Source organism: Cucurbita maxima, unplaced genomic scaffold, assembly GCF_002738345.1.
Source record: "Cucurbita maxima cultivar Rimu unplaced genomic scaffold, Cmax_1.0 Cma_Scf00008, whole genome shotgun sequence".
NCBI classification, from domain to species: Eukaryota; Viridiplantae; Streptophyta; class Magnoliopsida; order Cucurbitales; family Cucurbitaceae; genus Cucurbita; species Cucurbita maxima.
The window spans coordinates 61,726-79,477 of NW_019272024.1; the positions used below are offsets into that span (position 1 = coordinate 61,726).

Consider the following 17,752-nt stretch of genomic DNA (forward strand, 5'->3'; position numbering starts at 1 on the left):
GAAATAAAAGGTAAAGCCCTTGATTCGTATCGCCCACAAATATAAAAGCTGAGGTTCATATATATTTGAAAAGCTCCAATAATATTCCCAGTCCCTAAGCTAAGCATCAAGCAGGGGAACATAGGTGATTTTGATTTAGTGGCTCAAACTGGCCTGCTTACCCAATGAGTCGCGCAGGCCCCCCCACCCCCACCCTCAATCCATCCCCTTCTCACATTCTCCCCCATTTTTAGACTCCCAAATCCCACCACACAATCCATACATCATAATTGAAATCCTGTCAAGCTTGGCTCTTCAAGTAATTCAAATCATGCAACTCATTAAAGTTGTTAATGAAAAGTTCAGTTTTTGGTACACAAGTGTTTTGATCAGGAAAAGAGAGAAAGAGAGAGACAGTCACAGAGTGCAAGAGGAACAATTTTCCATTTATTTGTTTTGTCTGCGTTAAGAAAAGAGAAAATAAAAGACATAAAAATCCTCTTTCTCTGTCTCTCTCTCTCTCTCTCTCTCTCTCTCTCTCTAGATATATATATATATATATAGTTGTTGTGTTGTGTTGTGTTGTTGCAGGTAATGAGGCGAGGGCGAGGAAGGGGGTCATCCAAAGAGCGTGTAGTGCATAGGCATGTGCGATCAATAAGCAAGCGAGGGAGTGAGTGTGTAAGGGGAGGCTTCTTCCCGGGCTCCCTCTGGACTCCAGGTTATTACCCCACTCATCCATCCAACCTATTCCATTATTTAACCAAGCTACCCTCTCCGGGGTGATGGGCGTGAATCAAATGCAGAAACTGTTGAAGGCCTCACGCCCCATTCTGGCCATGTTGCCCGTCCAAATATTTGCAACCGGAATGCAACTTCTCAGCAAAGTTATTCTCAACCATGGCACCTTCGTTTTCGCACTCATGGCCTACCGTCATCTCGTCGCCGCTCTCTGCGTTGCACCCTTTGCCTTCTTCGAAAGGTACAGTTGATCCAATGTACTTTTTTTGTCTTATCTTCATATAATTAAACCCATCATATTGATCAATTAACTAATTAATTAATTAGATTGATCGAATGTTGCTGACTCTGACTCTACATTTTGTCGTGCCCTGCTTTACGATGGTTGCAGAAGAAACGCAAACAAGTTGAGCTGGCAGGTTTTGTTTTGGCTTTTTCTGAGTGCCTTCACCGGGTACGACACTCCTCTCCATCCCTCCCTCCCTCCCTCTTGCTTTTCTCATTCCATCACATCCCTCAAACTACATTATTATTTATTTATATGATTATGCTTTTTTTTTTGTTCTTTTCTTATATCACTTGTCGTTCACACCACAACCCAACTTTATTCCTTCTCCAAATCCCACTTCCACCCTTGCTATTCTATGTACGCATATGGGAAGTTGAAGAAATTGAAAATAATAATAATAATAATGTGGGCGATGAAAGCATGCAGGATAACAGCGGCAATGGGACTGTACTACTATGGTCTGCGAGACACCACAGCTACTTATGCTACCAACTTCCTGAACTTGATTCCCGTGGTGACATTTGTAATCTCTTCCATGCTCAGGTATGGCCCACACCGGCTGTAGTAGTAGTAGCATATGTGTGTGTATATAATTATGATGGCGATGGGGCGTTGGATGTTATGTATTAAATTCGACAGCAATTAATTGTATATTGTAGGATCGAAAAAGTGAGCTTGAAGAGAAGAGCAGGGCGAATAACGGTAGTGGGGGCAATTTTGTGCGTTGGGGGAGTAGTAATTACGAGTGTTTACAGAGGGAAAGGATTCCACATTGGTCATCATGTCGCCCACGTCAATGATAATACAAATAACAACACAAGTAATGAGGGTGGTCGCCACTGGGGGCGAGGCACCCTCCTGCTTCTTGGCAGCTGCTTCTCCTATTCTACATGGTTTGTTGTCCAAGTATGTCTTACTCATCTCTGCACTGCTCCATCTCAGATCATTCAATTCCAATTTAATAATAATGTTGCCACAAACAGGTGAAGTTGCTCAAGCTGTTTCCCTCGAAGTATTTGGCCACCATGCTAACATGTGTCATAGCATGCATTCAGTCAACACTGCTTGGGTTGTGCCTCGACACCAACAACGCCTCTTGGAAGTTGGGTTGGGATCTTCAGCTTCTCACCATTTTATACTCGGTATCAATTTTCTTCATTTCATTGCCTCATTAATTAACCAAACTAAACTAATAAATTCCACTTTTCTTCATCTTCATGCATATATATATATATATATATATATATATATATGTGTGTGTGTGTGATACGTATGTCTATTTATACATGGTCAGATCATATCATACACATACACATTTTAACCCTGTGTACTGCAGGGAGCACTGGCGACAGCAGCTACGTTTTGCTTGATGACATGGGCAATTTCAATGCAAGGCCCCACTTTCCCACCCATGTTCAACCCCCTGACTCTAATTTTTGTGGCAATCTCAGAAGGCATCATACTTGGGGAGGAGATTAAAGTGGGGAGGTAGGACATATTCAAAATTAATTTAGAGTTAGTTAGTAGTAGTGTTTGGGAATGGAATTGGAAGAAAATGAATAATAAATTGATGCATTGCAGCATGTTGGGGACGGGTGTGATGGTAGCGGGGCTCTACTGTTTCCTGTGGGGAAAGACAAAGGAGATGAAGAAATCAGCGCATCTCCCAAGAGCAACAGCAGCTGCACTCGCAATTGAAGCAGCAACAGCAACTTCAGAACCTGCGCCTCTGCCATCAGCAGCTGTAGTGCCAACCGCTTCACCCACTCCCAATAATAATACTCCAATTGCTGCTTCTGATGCAGAACAAGGCTGCAACAGATCAAACCCTTGAAACTTACCAACTCTATTTATATTTTTAATCTTTTAACATCAAGATATGAACACTTATGTTCTTAACCATCCATTTTCTCAATTCACCAACTTATTATGTTTCAATACACATCAGAAGTCACTCCCAATATATTTAACCTTTTTATTATTGCATTTATTGATGATATCCAGGGGCAAATACATTTCTCATAACGTCTTATTATTGCGGCCATTTCAACAAAAAATTTGTTCTTTTCCCTCTAATTAATTAATACCGTTTCGAACCTGACTTAACCGTTTCTTTTTCCTGCTCTCCATCATATTTACTCCAATTCTGTTTTTTTTTTGTTGTTGTTGTATTTACCTTTTGTCGCTGACTTCCGCTCCATTTAGAGGCTAAACCCTAAAATTAAACCTTATAAGTTAAAACACGAAACTAAAATCTATTATAGAGGCAGGTGAGGTGAGGTGAGGTGTATAATTGAAATCTTCCATTTAGACCAATATATATTCCAATTATTACAACCTATCACTATATCACATTTCAATTGGAAGATTGATGGAATAGCTGTTGAAAAGTGTTAAATGATTTGACGTAGTTAAAATAATTGATATACAAAATTTATAACATTAAATTTGTAATTTGGAGAAGAGGCCAAAATGTTGCCCCGCCCCAGATTATCCAAATTAGGATGTTATGAGTTGAACCGGATCACTGATGCACATGGTTTTTAGTTTGAGGCCTGTTTTGTTCAAGGCCTATTTGGGGTGTGGGCTATCATGTTTTGAGTCCAAATTCTCTCATAATATTTTGAAATGAATTAACAGTGGTTGAAATGGAAACCCTAATTAATAATAATTGAAAGCCGTTATCTGAATTATGCAGAGGAGAAATGTGTCCTTTTGAGGATCACGACATAAATGGCAAAAAATGAACCAAATGTGTGTTTTGATGGGATTAAATGAAGAAACCATAAATTGAAATATTAGTTGAGATTGAATTGGTTATTAACCACTTGCAAAAATATCATTTGATTCATCCAATCAATAGGATTTTCTTAATCCTCCCTTCCCGAAAGGGAAAGGGAAAGGAAGAACGGTCTTGCTTGATTCTAGACTAGACTGGAAATAACCCAAAAGAGGATTGTGTAGAATCCTGCATAGTCTCGAATGTTATCAGTTTCGGTACATACATTTCAGCAGACCGTCTGTCCTGCACATTCTTCTCTCAATCGACATGAGGACCAATCAGCCAGTGGCAAATCTTCCTGCTGGAAAGGCTGACAATAAGACTAATAAGGGTATGCTGAAAGTGGGTGGAGGGAGAGGTGTGGGGGCAAGGGAAGAAGGGATATGGTTTATAAAAAGAAGAAAAAAAAGGAGCTTTATTGGATTTGTCGGTGGGGTTGGGAGAAAACAGAGGCATTGGTCGGATTTGAGGCCCAAAACCATCAACGTTGCGAGTAATTCAGTACCCAACTTGGCTCTTGACACCGCCCAGTTTTTGTGGTTTTCTGTGGAAACTCCCGACTACACTGCCCTGTCGTTGTACTTGTTCTTTTCTTTATTCCCCCTTACTAAATACTAAATTCATGTCCCAAATTTAGCGTCTGAATTATTGGCAGATTGGTGCGTAGGGCATCTTCTACTCCACGTCCTCTCTCCTCTTTGACTTTATTTCGTTGATAAGACCGCACCCTAATTTATGCCCAATTTGAAATTCTCACCCACCTTTTATTTAATCTCTTCTTTCACAAATCAAAGATTTCATCCCTGCGTGCAAAGTAAACCAGAGAAAGAAGAAAATAAATAAATGGTAAAGAAGAGGCAGGTATCCTTACGTGGATGCGTATGCACGAATGGTTGTATTATTTTATTCGGTCTTACAAAGCGGCCAATAAAAGGAACAATATTATGGCCACACAAAAGAATTGAAAAAAATAACGAATTTGAGGCAAATATAGGGTAATAGGATCCCTAAAGCAGCGGTAGGGGTTGGAATTCCCGGTTTCCTGTGAGCCTTAGATTCTGCATTACCAAATCCAACCACCAAACTCCACCACTCACTGCTCACTCGCTCCTACTCGTAGCTAGCTTCACAAAGATTTTGGGGGAAAGACATGATATTATTGCATCTTCTTCTTTTATCACAGCATATCATAGCATAGCATATATACATACATATAAAAATGGAAAAGAATAATATACCTCTGACTTGTACTCACTTTCGGCGCTGTAACCGAATCCAACAAATTAGTTAAAGGCAGTGAAATGAAATAAAGGTGTATTTATTTATATTGATTGTAGTGCATGAAAAACGAGAAATTGCAAAACTGCGGCAGGAGAAGTAGAGAAATATGAGGAGTTGGGAGGGATTATAAATAGGCATACGCCATTTTGTTTTAGGGTTTATATCTTTTCCCCCCTTTTCTTCGTTTTCTTATTTACATTATTATTTGGGCACGATGAAATAAGAGTCGTAACCTCCCTCCCTCCCTCCCTCCCTCTCTCCCCCGTTCTTCATTCATTCATTCATTCATTCATTCATTCATCCCCCTCTCGCTTGGCGATAACGCTCCGGTAAAACTCCCTTTTTTCTTTTTCTTTTCTTTTATTCTTTCTATTCCGTCATTCTTCCACTTCCTATCAACCGCATTTGTTTAAGAAGGAAAAAGACATAAATTTGTACGCGGGTGGGTTTTTGTTATATAATTGGATCCAACGCTGGAGGGCGAGGAGTCAAGAATGAGAAAGGAGAGACGACGAGATAAGAAGATGAAAGGAAGGATTTCGATGATTGGGAGTTACGCCATTGCATCTTCCATCAAAGACCACCACCATCAGCGCCCTTCCATCACCTGCACTACCTTTAATATACTCGCTCCCATTTACAAGCGTCTCAGTCAACAGGTTCGATTCCTCCTCTCTTTTTCTATTTCAATTTTTTTTTTTTATCTCCCTTCGATTATTGATCCATGGATGGATGGATGGATGGATGCAAAACAGGATCCCAGTTGCCGCGAAAGCGATTATAGGACATACTGGCTAGCCAGAAACCAGAGAATTCTCGATTGGCTCTTGTATGAGAAATCTTCCATTATCTGCCTTCAGGTTTGGATTTCTTTCTTCTAGATCGAGTCGCAAGCATTCACGTTTCTTTCTGATTTTATCCTTTCACAAACGAGGCCGTTGATGTGCGTCCTGTTTGCTTTTCAACTCTGGCCTTGGGCAGGAATTCTGGGTTGGAAACGAAGAACTTGTAAATATATACGAAAACAGACTCCGCAATGCCGGTTATATCAGTTTCAAGCTTGCTCGGACCAATAACCGTGGCGATGGTACGTTTTCCCTTTTTTACTCAACACTCATCATTCAGACGTATCCGCATCAAGGTTTTTTAAGAGGATAGGATTTCGTGAATATTAGATTGTGCATCAAGGTTTTCAAGACTAGGCAATGAGTTTGTTTTTGTAAGAGGATTTCGTGAATATTATTAGATTATGGCGTCCTCCTAGTCCTCATTTGGAAGCAAGCTTTCTCTGTTCGTATTATGTTTCTTCGGAATTCTGCCTGTTAATTCTTTTCAAATTGAAGTTGATTGGATCTAAATCTTCAGGTTTGTTGACTGCGGTGCATAAGGATTATTTTAGAGTGGTAAACTACCGAGAGCTGCTATTTCACGATTGCGGAGACCGTGTTGCGCAGCTATTACATGTTGAATTAGCAGTTCCGTTTTCACAGTGCCGAAACAATGATATTCGACAGGAAATTCTCATCGTCAATACTCACTTGTTATTTCCTCATGATTCTAGTCTCTGTCTTGTCCGGTTGAATCAAGTAGGTGCTCTTCTCTTTGCATTTGTGCAACTTTTCACTGCTTCCAATTCCCATTCCAACTCCAATTCCTAAAGATTTCAACCTTATTCTTTCAGGTATACAAAATCCTGCAATACGTTGAATCCTATCAGAAGGAAAACAAGCTCAATCCCATGCCCATCATACTTTGCGGGTAAGTTTCGTTCCCTTCCTTCTTAATTCTTTGTTGTAATTTTGTTCCCTTCCAGACAGTCAATCTCTTGCTATCTGCTTCGACTAGAACAACATGGTAATTTTAAGGTCTTTCTGAATGCTTGTTTTTTGTTTAGCGACTGGAATGGAAGCAAACGTGGACATGTGTACAAGTTTCTTAGGTCGCAGGGGTTTGTATCGTCATATGACACGGCTCACCAATACGCAGATGCAGATGCACGCAAGGTTAGCATCTTCAACTACGTTCCTCGTATAAAAAAAAAAAATAGTCAACGTTGACTATTTTTCTAACTTGGGTCGTGCCTCTCTTTCTTGTGTGTAAACCAGTGGGTGAGTCACCGGAATCATCGGGGAAACATTTGCGGGGTTGACTTCATATGGCTTTTAAATCCGAACGGTTACAGAAAATTGCTAAAAACAAGCTGGAGTGAAGCTGTTTTTGGCATGTTCAAGGTAAAAAATTCTTCTTCTCCCAAACTAATTGCTGTGACTTTCAATTTATAACAATATTTGCAACTTATCTGTCTTGGGCGATAGTTTCCTGCTTATCTTTCATTGCATTTCCATGTATGATTTTTGAATTCGTCGCCATATGTTAGGTTGTTGTATGCTCAACCATGGACATTTTTCTGCTTCCTTTTTCAATACAACAAATGTGAGAGATGAAGATTTGAATTATGTTCATGTTGGCTTTTTGCTTAATTCATGAGTGTATATAGAACAACACTCGAGTACTTAAACATTGGTGTGAGTACCAAGTTGTTTTCTTTCTCCAATTCTAATACCATCTTATTATTTTCAGTATCTGCTTCGAAGAGCTTCGCTGACAGAGGATGATGCATTTGCCTTTCTGAAGGCGGACAATGATGGTGACTATATAACCTACTCTGGTTTCTGTGAGGCACTTCGACAGGTAGATGCTGAGGCTTGCTGAATTAAGTTTTGAAAACTGTATGTTGAATTTGTTTGGGGCCTTCCCTCGGGAAAACTATCCTCATTGGTTTGAATTGAAAAACTTATTTATGAATGGTTAAATCATTTTCTGCAGCTCAATTTAACTGGTCATCCTCATGGCCTTAGCGTTGGAGAGATAAAGGACTTGTGGGTACAAGCAGACAGTGATGGAAATGGCATTCTCGATCATAATGAATTTCAGGTAAGCTTTTCCAGTTCAAGTGTGTTTAACTTCTTTACTTAAAAAAACTAGAGCAGACAGAGCAGAGAATTTGGAGATTGATATTGATAGTAATGGTGGGTGTGTTTTGTGGTATAACCATCCCATGACACAGCAGAGAATTTGGAATTCTACTGGGACCGAGGAGAGGGATGAAAAAAGCAATGAGGTTGAATCAAAGGAAAATCAGGAGCAAACAATTGGTTTCAGTGTTGAGAATGCAGTCCTGTTTCCTGCTGAAGTGGAGAAAGGAAGGTGGCCTGAAGACTACTCACTTTCAGATCATGCACGACTCACTGTGGTGTTCGCACCCATAAGAATGCCCTGTTCTCAGTTGATATCCTGATAGCATACAATTGTTACTGTATACAAAAAGAAGTGGAAACCACAATTCACAATTGCAATGCTCGCTCTCGAGGGATGAAACGGCGGGAGTTTTCTGGGCACGCACACAACTCAGATTGATTTACGTCCAATACCATTTTCATTTTCCAACCTGGACTTGGAGGAAGGAACACATCTGCAACCACGAGCTCGCATCCATTTTTGGGGAGCAGACTCCGACCCCTCTTAATCCCTGCATCTACACACTACTACAGTCAATTGTCGAACAAGTGAAAGGAAGGATAGAGCCCATAATGTGTACAGATACATACTACAGACAGAGACAGCTATTGTTACAGAAATAATTGACCCTTGCTTATGTACTTTTTACGGGACGTATAACATATGTACAGCTTCTTAGTACTTTGGTATTTGGTATAGAAACAGTTCATTAGGTCGGGAATGGAGGACGAGATAGGGTCATCACTGTGAAGAACCAAATGAATGTGTTTGTTTAAAGTGATTGATAAAAGTGACTTTTTTTCTTCTCTTTTTTGCTTCTTGAAAAACACACAACAAAGGTGAATAGAACAAGCACAAACAGTCTTCCTTAATGAACAAGCAAAAAGTTGTGCCTCCAAATAGCCCCAAAACTTCCAATAAATGAACGAGCGTTTGTTTTTAGTATCATATTGAGGGAGTCAACAACACTCGGTTTGCTTCGTTGGTAACTTGTTGTGGTGTATTACTGGTTTAGAATTCTACTGCGTCGAGTGAAGAAAAGTCTCAAAGCACCCCCAAAAATGTAGCTAGACTATGAGATGCTTCTGGTATGGTGGAGGGTAAACCAGTGTAGTATAACACGTTCATAAAGAAGGGAAAAAATAACATAATTCAGTTTTGGAGATGATTTAGCATCTAAAATTATTCAAAGCAAAACGTTTAATGTTGAAGTTTGTATGATTGAGTAAGAGTGTGATGGGTGTACACTTGTGTAAGCTATTTTATGTGGCGAGGGAAAAATTATAGTTGGATGAAGAAAATGATAAAGAAAGGATGAAGCGAATATTTTAATTGTTTGAGAGAGAAAAAAGGAAGAAGAAAAAAAAGAAAAAAAGAGAGACGGGAAAGACGCGCGTGGATGGGGAGGGGACAATAAGTTGGGCCTGGACAATGACGCTTGCTTTCACATAACGTGGCAAACTTTGATTTGTCCGCCTCCGATATTTCACCCCCGGTTTCCCCATCCCCCCTTCCGCGTCCACACAATGGCAGAGTTGTTATTCCGATGAACAGCATAAACAGTAAGCCAGACGCGTTTTTCACCTTGGTAAATTACAGGAACGAAATAAAAAATTGAATTCCCTTGGTTGCCTTTTCTCTCTTAGTTACAGTTTTCTTCATTTTCTCTGAAAACTAAATCGCACTCTCTTTCACCTCTGAGTTACTCACTCTTTATCAAAACAAAGAATCTTTCCGGACGGCCGGTTACTTCCTTCCCCCTTTTCTTCTTTATCTTTTCCAATCCACCCCCCCTCTTTTCTCCTTCGCTTCCACAGCCGATGGCCGTCTTAACCCTCAATTCCCTCCCCCTGGGCTTCCGATTTAGACCCACCGACGAGGAGCTCATCGACTACTACCTCCGCTCCAAAATCAATGGAAATCACGAAGATGTCTGCGTTATACGCGAAGTTGATGTCTGTAAATGGGAGCCCTGGGACCTTCCTGGTACGCTCTCTATCTCTCTCACCTTCCTTCCTCTTCTTATTTCCTTACTCTTTACAGCCAAAATCTCGAATATCGTTTGATTTTATTCCATTTTCGCTTCTCGCTGCATCTTCCCTTTTTATTTTCTACTTATTCTTAGTTTATTGAATCCGATTTCATCTGCTTATCCCTTCAGTTGACCCCATGATTTACTCTACCCAATCACCTTTTATTATCCTATTTTGGTCGGGTGCAGATCTATCGATACTAAAGACGAAGGATCGGGAGTGGTTCTTCTTTTGTCCGCAGGACAGGAAGTATCCTAACGGGCATCGCTTGAAGAGAGCTACTGTTGCTGGCTTCTGGAAGGCAACGGGTAAGGATCGCAAAATCAAGTCTGGCACGAAATTGATTGGAATGAAGAAGACATTGGTATTCTACAAAGGTCGTGCTCCTAAGGGAAAGAGAACCAATTGGGTAGTCCATGAGTATCGTACCACTCTTAAAGAACTTGATGGCACCAACCCTGGGCAGGTTTGATTTTCTTCTAATTTCTCCATTTGGCTAGCAGGATGAATTCATTACTACCGTTCTTTCTTATTTGACCACTCCTTTATGCCGATGTTTAGGATCCAACACAGTTGCTTGGCAATGATTTCTCTTTCTATTTTCTGCATTCAGAACTGTGATGGATGGTTTCTTTTAGTTAAAGGGCTTCTGAAATGCTAGTTAATAGTATGTAAACTTCCCTCTACCGCAACATTATGATTTTCTTCCACCTCACTCTCTGCTTCATCCTGTATTTATGTTGAAAATCCCAAGTGGGAAATACTTGTTCTGCAAAACCAAGTTTTTTTCTTTACACCTTACAATTCTAAGTGTTCAGTTTTCAGTTTTCAGATTGAATCTATTGCTCGAATTTCTGATTGTCCTTGTTTCATAATTAAGATACTATTTTGGTTGTTGGTTTCAGAATGCCTTCGTTCTCTGTCGCCTATTTAAGAAACAGGATGAGAGTATCGAGGGGTCAAATGGCGATGAAGCTGAAGCTGCTATTTCATCTCCTACTACAACTGAATCATCTCCGGGACCTGGAGATTCCCATTCAGAACCAATACTTCCTTTAGATTCTCCTTCATTGCAAAGGCAGGCTGAAATTTCTGATGGAGTGCTATCTGAAACTGTAGAACATACTGATGGTTCAGTTGACATTCATGGTTTTGATTCATATAATGTAGAAGTGAGAGGCTTTCTTTTCTTTTACTTTCCTTTTTTATATTAAGAAATTGTACATAATCAATTGGATCTAAGTCTAGTTCTCGTTGCAGATGGATCCTCATCCAGACGAAGAGAGGAAGTTCTCTGGTCCCGAGAACCAACCACTTGATAGTAAACTATATTCCCCATTGCATTCGCAGCTGCAAGCTGAGCTAGGATCATCTGGCATATACTATTCTGATAGCAATTACTTGAACTATGGAGCTAATCCTAATGCAGAGCAATTACAGATTGGGGCAGAGGATTTCGATTTTATCCATCAGATGCTAGACTCATTTGTCTATAATTCGGATGATTATGCACTTGAAGACCAGCCAGAATCCATGTCCCTAAGTGAGTTTCCTAACAATTCAATGGCTAGCTTGGACAACAGAGCTTTCGGCAAAGTGGAGGCTGACAATGGCAAAGCATTGGTTAGTGAGACATTTCTTGCGGCCTTTTCTTTTTAAAGGATAATCTTACTTTTTTTACATTATGGTTTCTGTTTCTGCTTTGAATTAGTTTCGTTGTACTTGCGAATTTATTGTCTCAAAGCAGGCTATGCCAGACTTTGAAAGTTCAATTTGTCTGGAGGATATTGACAGGAAGACTCCTATTATTGATCATCTGGGAACTGCAGCGCCAGAACAAGGTGCTGCTGCCTCTCTCTTCTCACAATAATGTCGACGAGTCCATGGCATATCTTGCTAAAATTATCATGCAAATTAAATGTCTTTGGCAGGTCTACTTTATAATCCATCAGGTAGCCTTCAGGAATCATACAATCACTTGTCTGTAGTAGGAAACACGGATGCTTCAACTGGAATTCAGAGAATGAGTCGCCGTCCAAGAAGTGTGCAGCAACCAAATGAATTTTCTACATTTCAGGGGATTGCGCCAAGAAGGCTACGACTGCAAAGAAAACTTGTAGCACCATCTTCATGCTCTAGCAATACGTGTAGTGAGAGTAGTCGATGGCAGGATGATGACCCCCCATCAATCTCAAGCAAGGTAAAGTAGTTGATGAAGTGAAATGTAATTATGGAACCTATACTAACTATATCAGACTGCTGCGATACTATAAATGGGCATCAACATGTTTCGCAGGTTAAAGAGGCTTCAGAAAGCAAGACTACTGGAGGCGATGGTGGTTCTGTGGCTGCCACGGTTGATGTTGTGAAACAACCCCAGGCGATGCCCGATGCAGATTCAGGTGTGGGCAGTAGTAAAGCTTCCCAGGAAGTGAGTGCAAAGTTGGTGGCAAGCGATAGCCCAACGATTGACTTCTTAACGGGCAAAAGAAGATTGGTGACGGCACTGCTACCTTCAATCCTTTCATACGTTTCTGTAGTTAGGCTTGTAGTTGTAGCATTGTCCATAATTTTTATTAGCATTTGGAAGTGCCGTAACCGTGAGCAGCGTGGGTACCTTGTCTCTCCCTTCTGTTAGCCTCCGTTAGGTTTTTTTATGCCCTTCATGGGGGTTATAGAAAAATAGGATTTTAGAAATAACAGCGTAGGATTGTGAGGCACGTGTGACAATACTTGGTTTGAGCCTTATGTATGTACGTCCCTTAGACTCGGAGTCCCATGTTTCCGTACGAAACGATTCCACTGTTCACCACCTTTTTTCTGAAGGTATTTTGTACACATGTTCAAAACTTTAAATGTACCTTTAACCTGCAGACAATAATTGCTTTAAAAAAGTGGTTGTTTAAGAAAAGGAATGGGAGCAAGGCCTTCTGCAACTCTAAATTTGTATATTCCTTTGTAGGATAGTGTGTAGTAGCATCTGTGAAGCAAAAATCGAGTAGAAAGAAACTTTATATAATGAAGGGAGAGAAGGAGATTTGTTCATGGACGGGGGCTGGGCCAAACAAACAAACAGTGTGTGTGCAACAATATTCTTCCTTCCAAGCTAACATAAGTAGTGAGAGAGGTGAAACAAGAGGATAGATAGCTGCCTAATCAAAGTTTGAACAATTTAGAAACTATAAAGTAAAGAAAATGATTCTATACATTTGAAAAATGAAGAAGGAAGAGAGTTCCACTTTTGATTCCCATTCCTTAGTTGGATGGTTGGTAAGTAAACTCACCGCCAGTGGTTGGAGTAAGGGATGGGACGGCTGAAATCCATGGTGGTGCAGAGCGGCTTTATGAAAAATGCCCCACGCTGACTCACTTCCACGTGTTACCCTCCTTAATAAGTAAAGGGTTGCGCTCACCTTTTCCGGTTAAAGATTACACTTTTATTTTTCGTTAGTCTTGATTTTGATTGAATAATGGTAGGATGGCATTGAAGAGTATTTGTTAGCTTTGAGTGCCGAATGTTATGTTGAGTCACAATGTGCAGTTAATGGTGAAGTTTATACGTAACACTAACTAATCCATCATTAAACTCTGGGTGAGTGAAGAGGCCAGGGCTCTGCTCCAGAGAGAGAGAGAGAGAGGCGAGCCAGCAAGGCATGTGAGATCCACTTTTGAGATTAAAAAAAAAAAAAGAAAAAAAAAAAGATGTTTAGAAAAGAAAACAGAGTCGGATCCAGCATCCCCAACTGATGTAAAGTAAAGTTGTGAAAACTATGGAATCCCACTTAACAAAAAATCTTTTCATGGAAGTAAAGGGCAAAAGGTTTTCAAAAGCAGGAATTGGGTTATGTATATTAGCGTTGGAATACGTGGCAAGCATGGTGATTAAGGTATTGGAATTTGAATGGGCTGCTTAAAATTGTGATGGACTGCTTCATCTCCCCTGTTTTCAGTCGCTCCTTTGTGGGCTGTGTCCTATAAATCCAACGCCCCTTCTTCTCTGCCCTTCCTCCCCTCCTCCTTTACAATTTGCATTACTTCTCTTCACTTCTTTCTTTTTATAAATTCCTCAACGCTCAATTAATTACTTACCGCTGATCCCACATTTCCAAGATGGGCGAAGAAGCTGTTCAGATGGTGAGTATCATTTCTTATAAGAATTTTGTTTTCTTTTGTTTGATTGTACCTAATGCTATGAGCTCTGCAGCAGCAGCAGCAGCAGGAAGAAGCAAAGGTAGAGGAGATGAAATTGGAGGAAGCCAAGCCTTGTCCTTGTCCTCCGATCGTGTTGTTGGTGGATCTTCATTGCAGTGGGTGTGCAAAGAAAATAGAAAAGTGTATTATGAGAATCAGAGGTGCTCTTTTATGTAACTATTTGAATAAAGTAGGTAGTTTGATGTTCAGAAGCTGATCCCCAGTGAATGAACGGTTGATGCAGGAGTGGAAGGGGTGAGCATTGACATGGCGAAAAATGAAGTAACCATAAAAGGAATAGTAGACCCAGATGCAGTTTGCGCCAAAATCACCACCAAGACCAAGAGGGTAGCCGAAGTGTTGTCCCCATCGCCGCCGCTGCCTGAGGGTGAACCCAGCCCCCACCTAATTGTTAACTCCCAGGTATCAAAATCAACTCTATTCGCTACCAAAATGTTATTCTCCAATTTCTTTGAAAATGAATTAACTCAAGTTGGGAGGTGAAGTTGAAGGTGGTGGAATTGAACGTCAACATGCACTGCGACGCCTGTGCTCACCAGCTCAAGAAGAAGATACTCAAAATGAGAGGTGGGCTTCCATTAAACTCTACCTCAGACATTATAAATGAATTATTAATAATGATGATGGAAATCAATTAAAGTGGGGTTGGTTTAAGTTTCAGGAGTTCAAACAGCATCCACAGAATTGAGCACAGGCAAGGTAGTGGTAACAGGAACCATGGATGGGGATAAGCTCGTGGACTACGTGTACAGACGCACCAAAAAACAAGCCAGAATAGTTCCACAGCCCCAACCCACAGCCACGTCACCCGAACAAGAACCATTAAAACCCGAACAAAGCAAAGAAGAGCAGGCGGCACCACCACCACCACCACCAGAGGAGATAAAGACAGAAGACGCTACTGCACCCCAAGCCCAAGGAACAGACGCGAACAATAATAACAAGGAAGAGGTACAACCAAAAGCGGCGGAAGAGGGTGGGGGGCAGGTGGTGGAAGCGACGGCCGAGACAAAACCAAATGTGGAGGTGGAGGAAGCGAAGGCGGCGGAGGCTGGAGATGAGATGATGGGTGAGGATAATCATGAAAGCATGAAGAGGATGATGTACCAATATTATCAATATCAGCCACTTTACGTTATGGAACGAATTCCACCGCCTCAGCTGTTCAGCGATGAGAATCCCAATGCGTGTTGCGTTCTATAAATTTAAACCCTTTTTCAAATCCATTACTTTACTGCTCTGCTTCTCACCAATTAGTATAGTCCCACAGAAAAGAAACCTTCAAATTCCCACTCATCCGATCAAATTATTGCATGCATCGGTTCCTATACTTCATCCATATTCCTATCCTCCTGTATCTCTTCTGTATTATAATCAATTCTATCTTTATCTCAATAATTCTCTCCTTCTGTCTGCTCCTTCATATTGAATTACTTCTCCTTTTACATTATCCTTTTACATTACATAATTTAACAGGCGTAGCATGTGACACCCCATTATGCTGCCTCGAAATTGTGATTTTTTCTTTTTTCTGGGAAATTGAACTTTGAATATTCCATTCAAAATACAAATCCTAAAGTTAGGTACTAAACCAATATTAGACTTAGCTAAGAAGGATCTGAGTCGGTCCCCTTTTTGTTGCTGCCAACGTTGCAGCACTAACTTTATACTAATATAAACTCAAATATGTTATAATTATATAACAGTATAGTCCAAAATTAATGAAATTAATTTTATTTACATGCAATATAACAATTGAAGAATCTGATTAAAAGGGTGGAGGGTAGGAGGAGGAGGTGAAGGATGGAGATTGTGGGCGTAAAAGAGGAACACCCAGAACTGAGGCAGAGGGCGGGAAAGTAAATGGCGGCCACATGTGTTCATCGAATCTAATCCACCTTCTCTTCTCTTCTGACCGCTTCCTCAGCACATTTATCTTTGCATTCTTTTATCGCAAAAGGAAAACTAAAAGAGAGATTGGGAGATTATTCCATTGATTGGGGCGATGGCCTTGGTGTTCACGTGGATGGGTCCCTTTTCTGAAGCACCAGTCATTTCAGTCCATGATGGTGATGGTGTTTTTATGAATACTATATATGTAATGCAAATACATCAATCGTATGATCTTCCCAGATTGTTTGAAGAGAGATATGTAAGGCATGCAGTGCAGACGAAGGGGTTTTGCTTCCGATTCACTGCTACATGGACTGGCGCTGGTTCATATCCATAAGCAAAAGCCTGGCAATGGTCTTTCCCACCCAATATGGCCTATACATAAAAAGCAAGCATCTCAAAGGCACGGTCCTATCCCTCTGATATCATTCCCTTCTCATTAAATTTTCAGTTTGGCAGTATTATTTAATTACTTGGGGTTCTTTTGTGAATGATATAATGTGATGGGTTTGGGAGGGGGGTGTCCCCTAAGCGGTGGGCAGGGCAGGAAGGAAGGAGTAATACTTTGGATTGATATGAGTGGTTGTGGCAGGGATGTATTCAGTTAATGTGGATTACAATCCAGAACCACAAGCAGAAGCAAGGGAAGGACTTGGATCATCTTCATCTCCCCTTTCTTTTGCTGTTATATGATATATGTACAAGGTTTGGTTTGAAATTTGAATGTGAAGCTTTCATTTTGGGTTAATCTCATCCACATACATCCCAGTATGGGGCATCATCCCACTGTTACTTAATTATTAGTTGTGTCCAAGCAGCACATGCTCGGTTTCCAAGCTTGAAAGTAGAATTTCTTAAAGGAAAGAAAGGCTAGAGGCTACATGATTAAGAGGAAAAGAAAAGATAGCCAACAAAGGAAGAGAAGAGGGTTGGATTGGAGGGGTGGAGTGTTGAACACAACTCACTGTGGGAAACACTCGCTCTCTTTATTAAGACCAATCGAGAAGAGAATACAAGACACTCTGTAGAATACTTCTGCTTTTTATTGTTTTTAGATTTCTTGGATAAATAACCTAGGTAGGGTGGGGGTATTTATACTAAGAGTAAACAATCTATATTTAACCAATCTAAATCTAGACCTAACCGATTTGAATCTAGACCTAACAAATTGAATCTTTCTCCTAAAATATCTACATCTCTTTCTCCTAAAATCTCTACTAAAATAAATATACTGGGCTCGTACAATTAGGCTTGACTCTATTGGGCTAGTACAATTATTGGGCTTGACTCTATTGGGCTAGTGATGATATTTCAACATGGAGGGGCTGAGGTTTGTGGCCACAAACCATTCCACCATTCAAAAACCAGTAATTAAGGGTAAGGGGTCGATCAACAGAATCAGCATCTGCTTAAAACGACGTCACTCGATGACTTGACACCACAACACCCGCCCCCACCCTGTAATCATAGAATTAGAAGCCCACCTGAATTCATGCTCATTATATGTGCATCTCTGGTTTGATA

General features: G+C 40.6%; 4 protein-coding genes across 10 annotated transcripts; all 4 read left to right on the top strand.

Annotated features, from left to right (window-relative positions):
* The first annotated feature begins 144 nt into the window (after positions 1-144).
* LOC111482962 (WAT1-related protein At5g64700-like) lies at positions 145-2,964 on the top strand. Of its 2 annotated transcripts, none has more exons than XM_023129011.1 (8): positions 145-339; positions 571-961; positions 1,112-1,174; positions 1,436-1,552; positions 1,669-1,915; positions 1,993-2,151; positions 2,346-2,497; positions 2,591-2,964. In XM_023129011.1, the coding sequence occupies exons 2-8, from the start codon at positions 765-767 to the stop codon at positions 2,841-2,843; spliced, it is 1,188 nt and encodes a 395-aa protein (XP_022984779.1). In that variant the 5' UTR covers positions 145-339; positions 571-764; the 3' UTR covers positions 2,844-2,964. The 2 variants fall into 2 exon arrangements, with proteins under 2 accessions (XP_022984779.1, XP_022984780.1); XM_023129012.1 differs by lacking the exon at positions 145-339 and having other exon boundaries at positions 543-700; positions 786-961.
* Positions 2,965-5,181: 2,217 nt separating this feature from the next.
* Positions 5,182-8,898, top strand: LOC111482685 (uncharacterized calcium-binding protein At1g02270). 2 transcript variants are annotated; one of them, XM_023128592.1, is made up of 10 exons: positions 5,182-5,731; positions 5,828-5,932; positions 6,054-6,159; positions 6,438-6,658; positions 6,754-6,830; positions 6,967-7,075; positions 7,178-7,303; positions 7,653-7,763; positions 7,899-8,006; positions 8,140-8,898. In XM_023128592.1, exons 1-10 carry the CDS (start codon positions 5,567-5,569, stop codon positions 8,368-8,370), a joined length of 1,359 nt encoding a protein of 452 aa, XP_022984360.1. In that variant the 5' UTR covers positions 5,182-5,566; the 3' UTR covers positions 8,371-8,898. The 2 variants fall into 2 exon arrangements, with proteins under 2 accessions (XP_022984360.1, XP_022984361.1); XM_023128593.1 differs by having other exon boundaries at positions 5,183-5,731; positions 8,143-8,898.
* Positions 8,899-9,607: 709 nt separating this feature from the next.
* On the top strand, positions 9,608-13,011 carry LOC111482684 (NAC domain-containing protein 62-like). Of its 2 annotated transcripts, none has more exons than XM_023128590.1 (7): positions 9,608-10,076; positions 10,312-10,589; positions 11,029-11,295; positions 11,384-11,746; positions 11,868-11,964; positions 12,055-12,323; positions 12,420-13,011. In XM_023128590.1, the coding sequence occupies exons 1-7, from the start codon at positions 9,911-9,913 to the stop codon at positions 12,759-12,761; spliced, it is 1,782 nt and encodes a 593-aa protein (XP_022984358.1). In that variant the 5' UTR covers positions 9,608-9,910; the 3' UTR covers positions 12,762-13,011. The 2 variants fall into 2 exon arrangements, with proteins under 2 accessions (XP_022984358.1, XP_022984359.1); XM_023128591.1 differs by having other exon boundaries at positions 9,611-10,076; positions 11,871-11,964.
* Positions 13,012-13,860: 849 nt separating this feature from the next.
* Positions 13,861-15,743, top strand: LOC111482690 (heavy metal-associated isoprenylated plant protein 9). 4 transcript variants are annotated; one of them, XM_023128602.1, is made up of 5 exons: positions 13,861-14,257; positions 14,334-14,475; positions 14,559-14,737; positions 14,821-14,902; positions 14,991-15,743. In XM_023128602.1, exons 1-5 carry the CDS (start codon positions 14,234-14,236, stop codon positions 15,536-15,538), a joined length of 975 nt encoding a protein of 324 aa, XP_022984370.1. In that variant the 5' UTR covers positions 13,861-14,233; the 3' UTR covers positions 15,539-15,743. The 4 variants fall into 4 exon arrangements, with proteins under 4 accessions (XP_022984370.1, XP_022984366.1, XP_022984368.1 ...); XM_023128598.1 differs by having other exon boundaries at positions 13,865-14,257; positions 14,328-14,475; XM_023128600.1 differs by having other exon boundaries at positions 13,865-14,257; positions 14,331-14,475.
* The last annotated feature ends 2,009 nt before the right edge of the window (positions 15,744-17,752 follow it).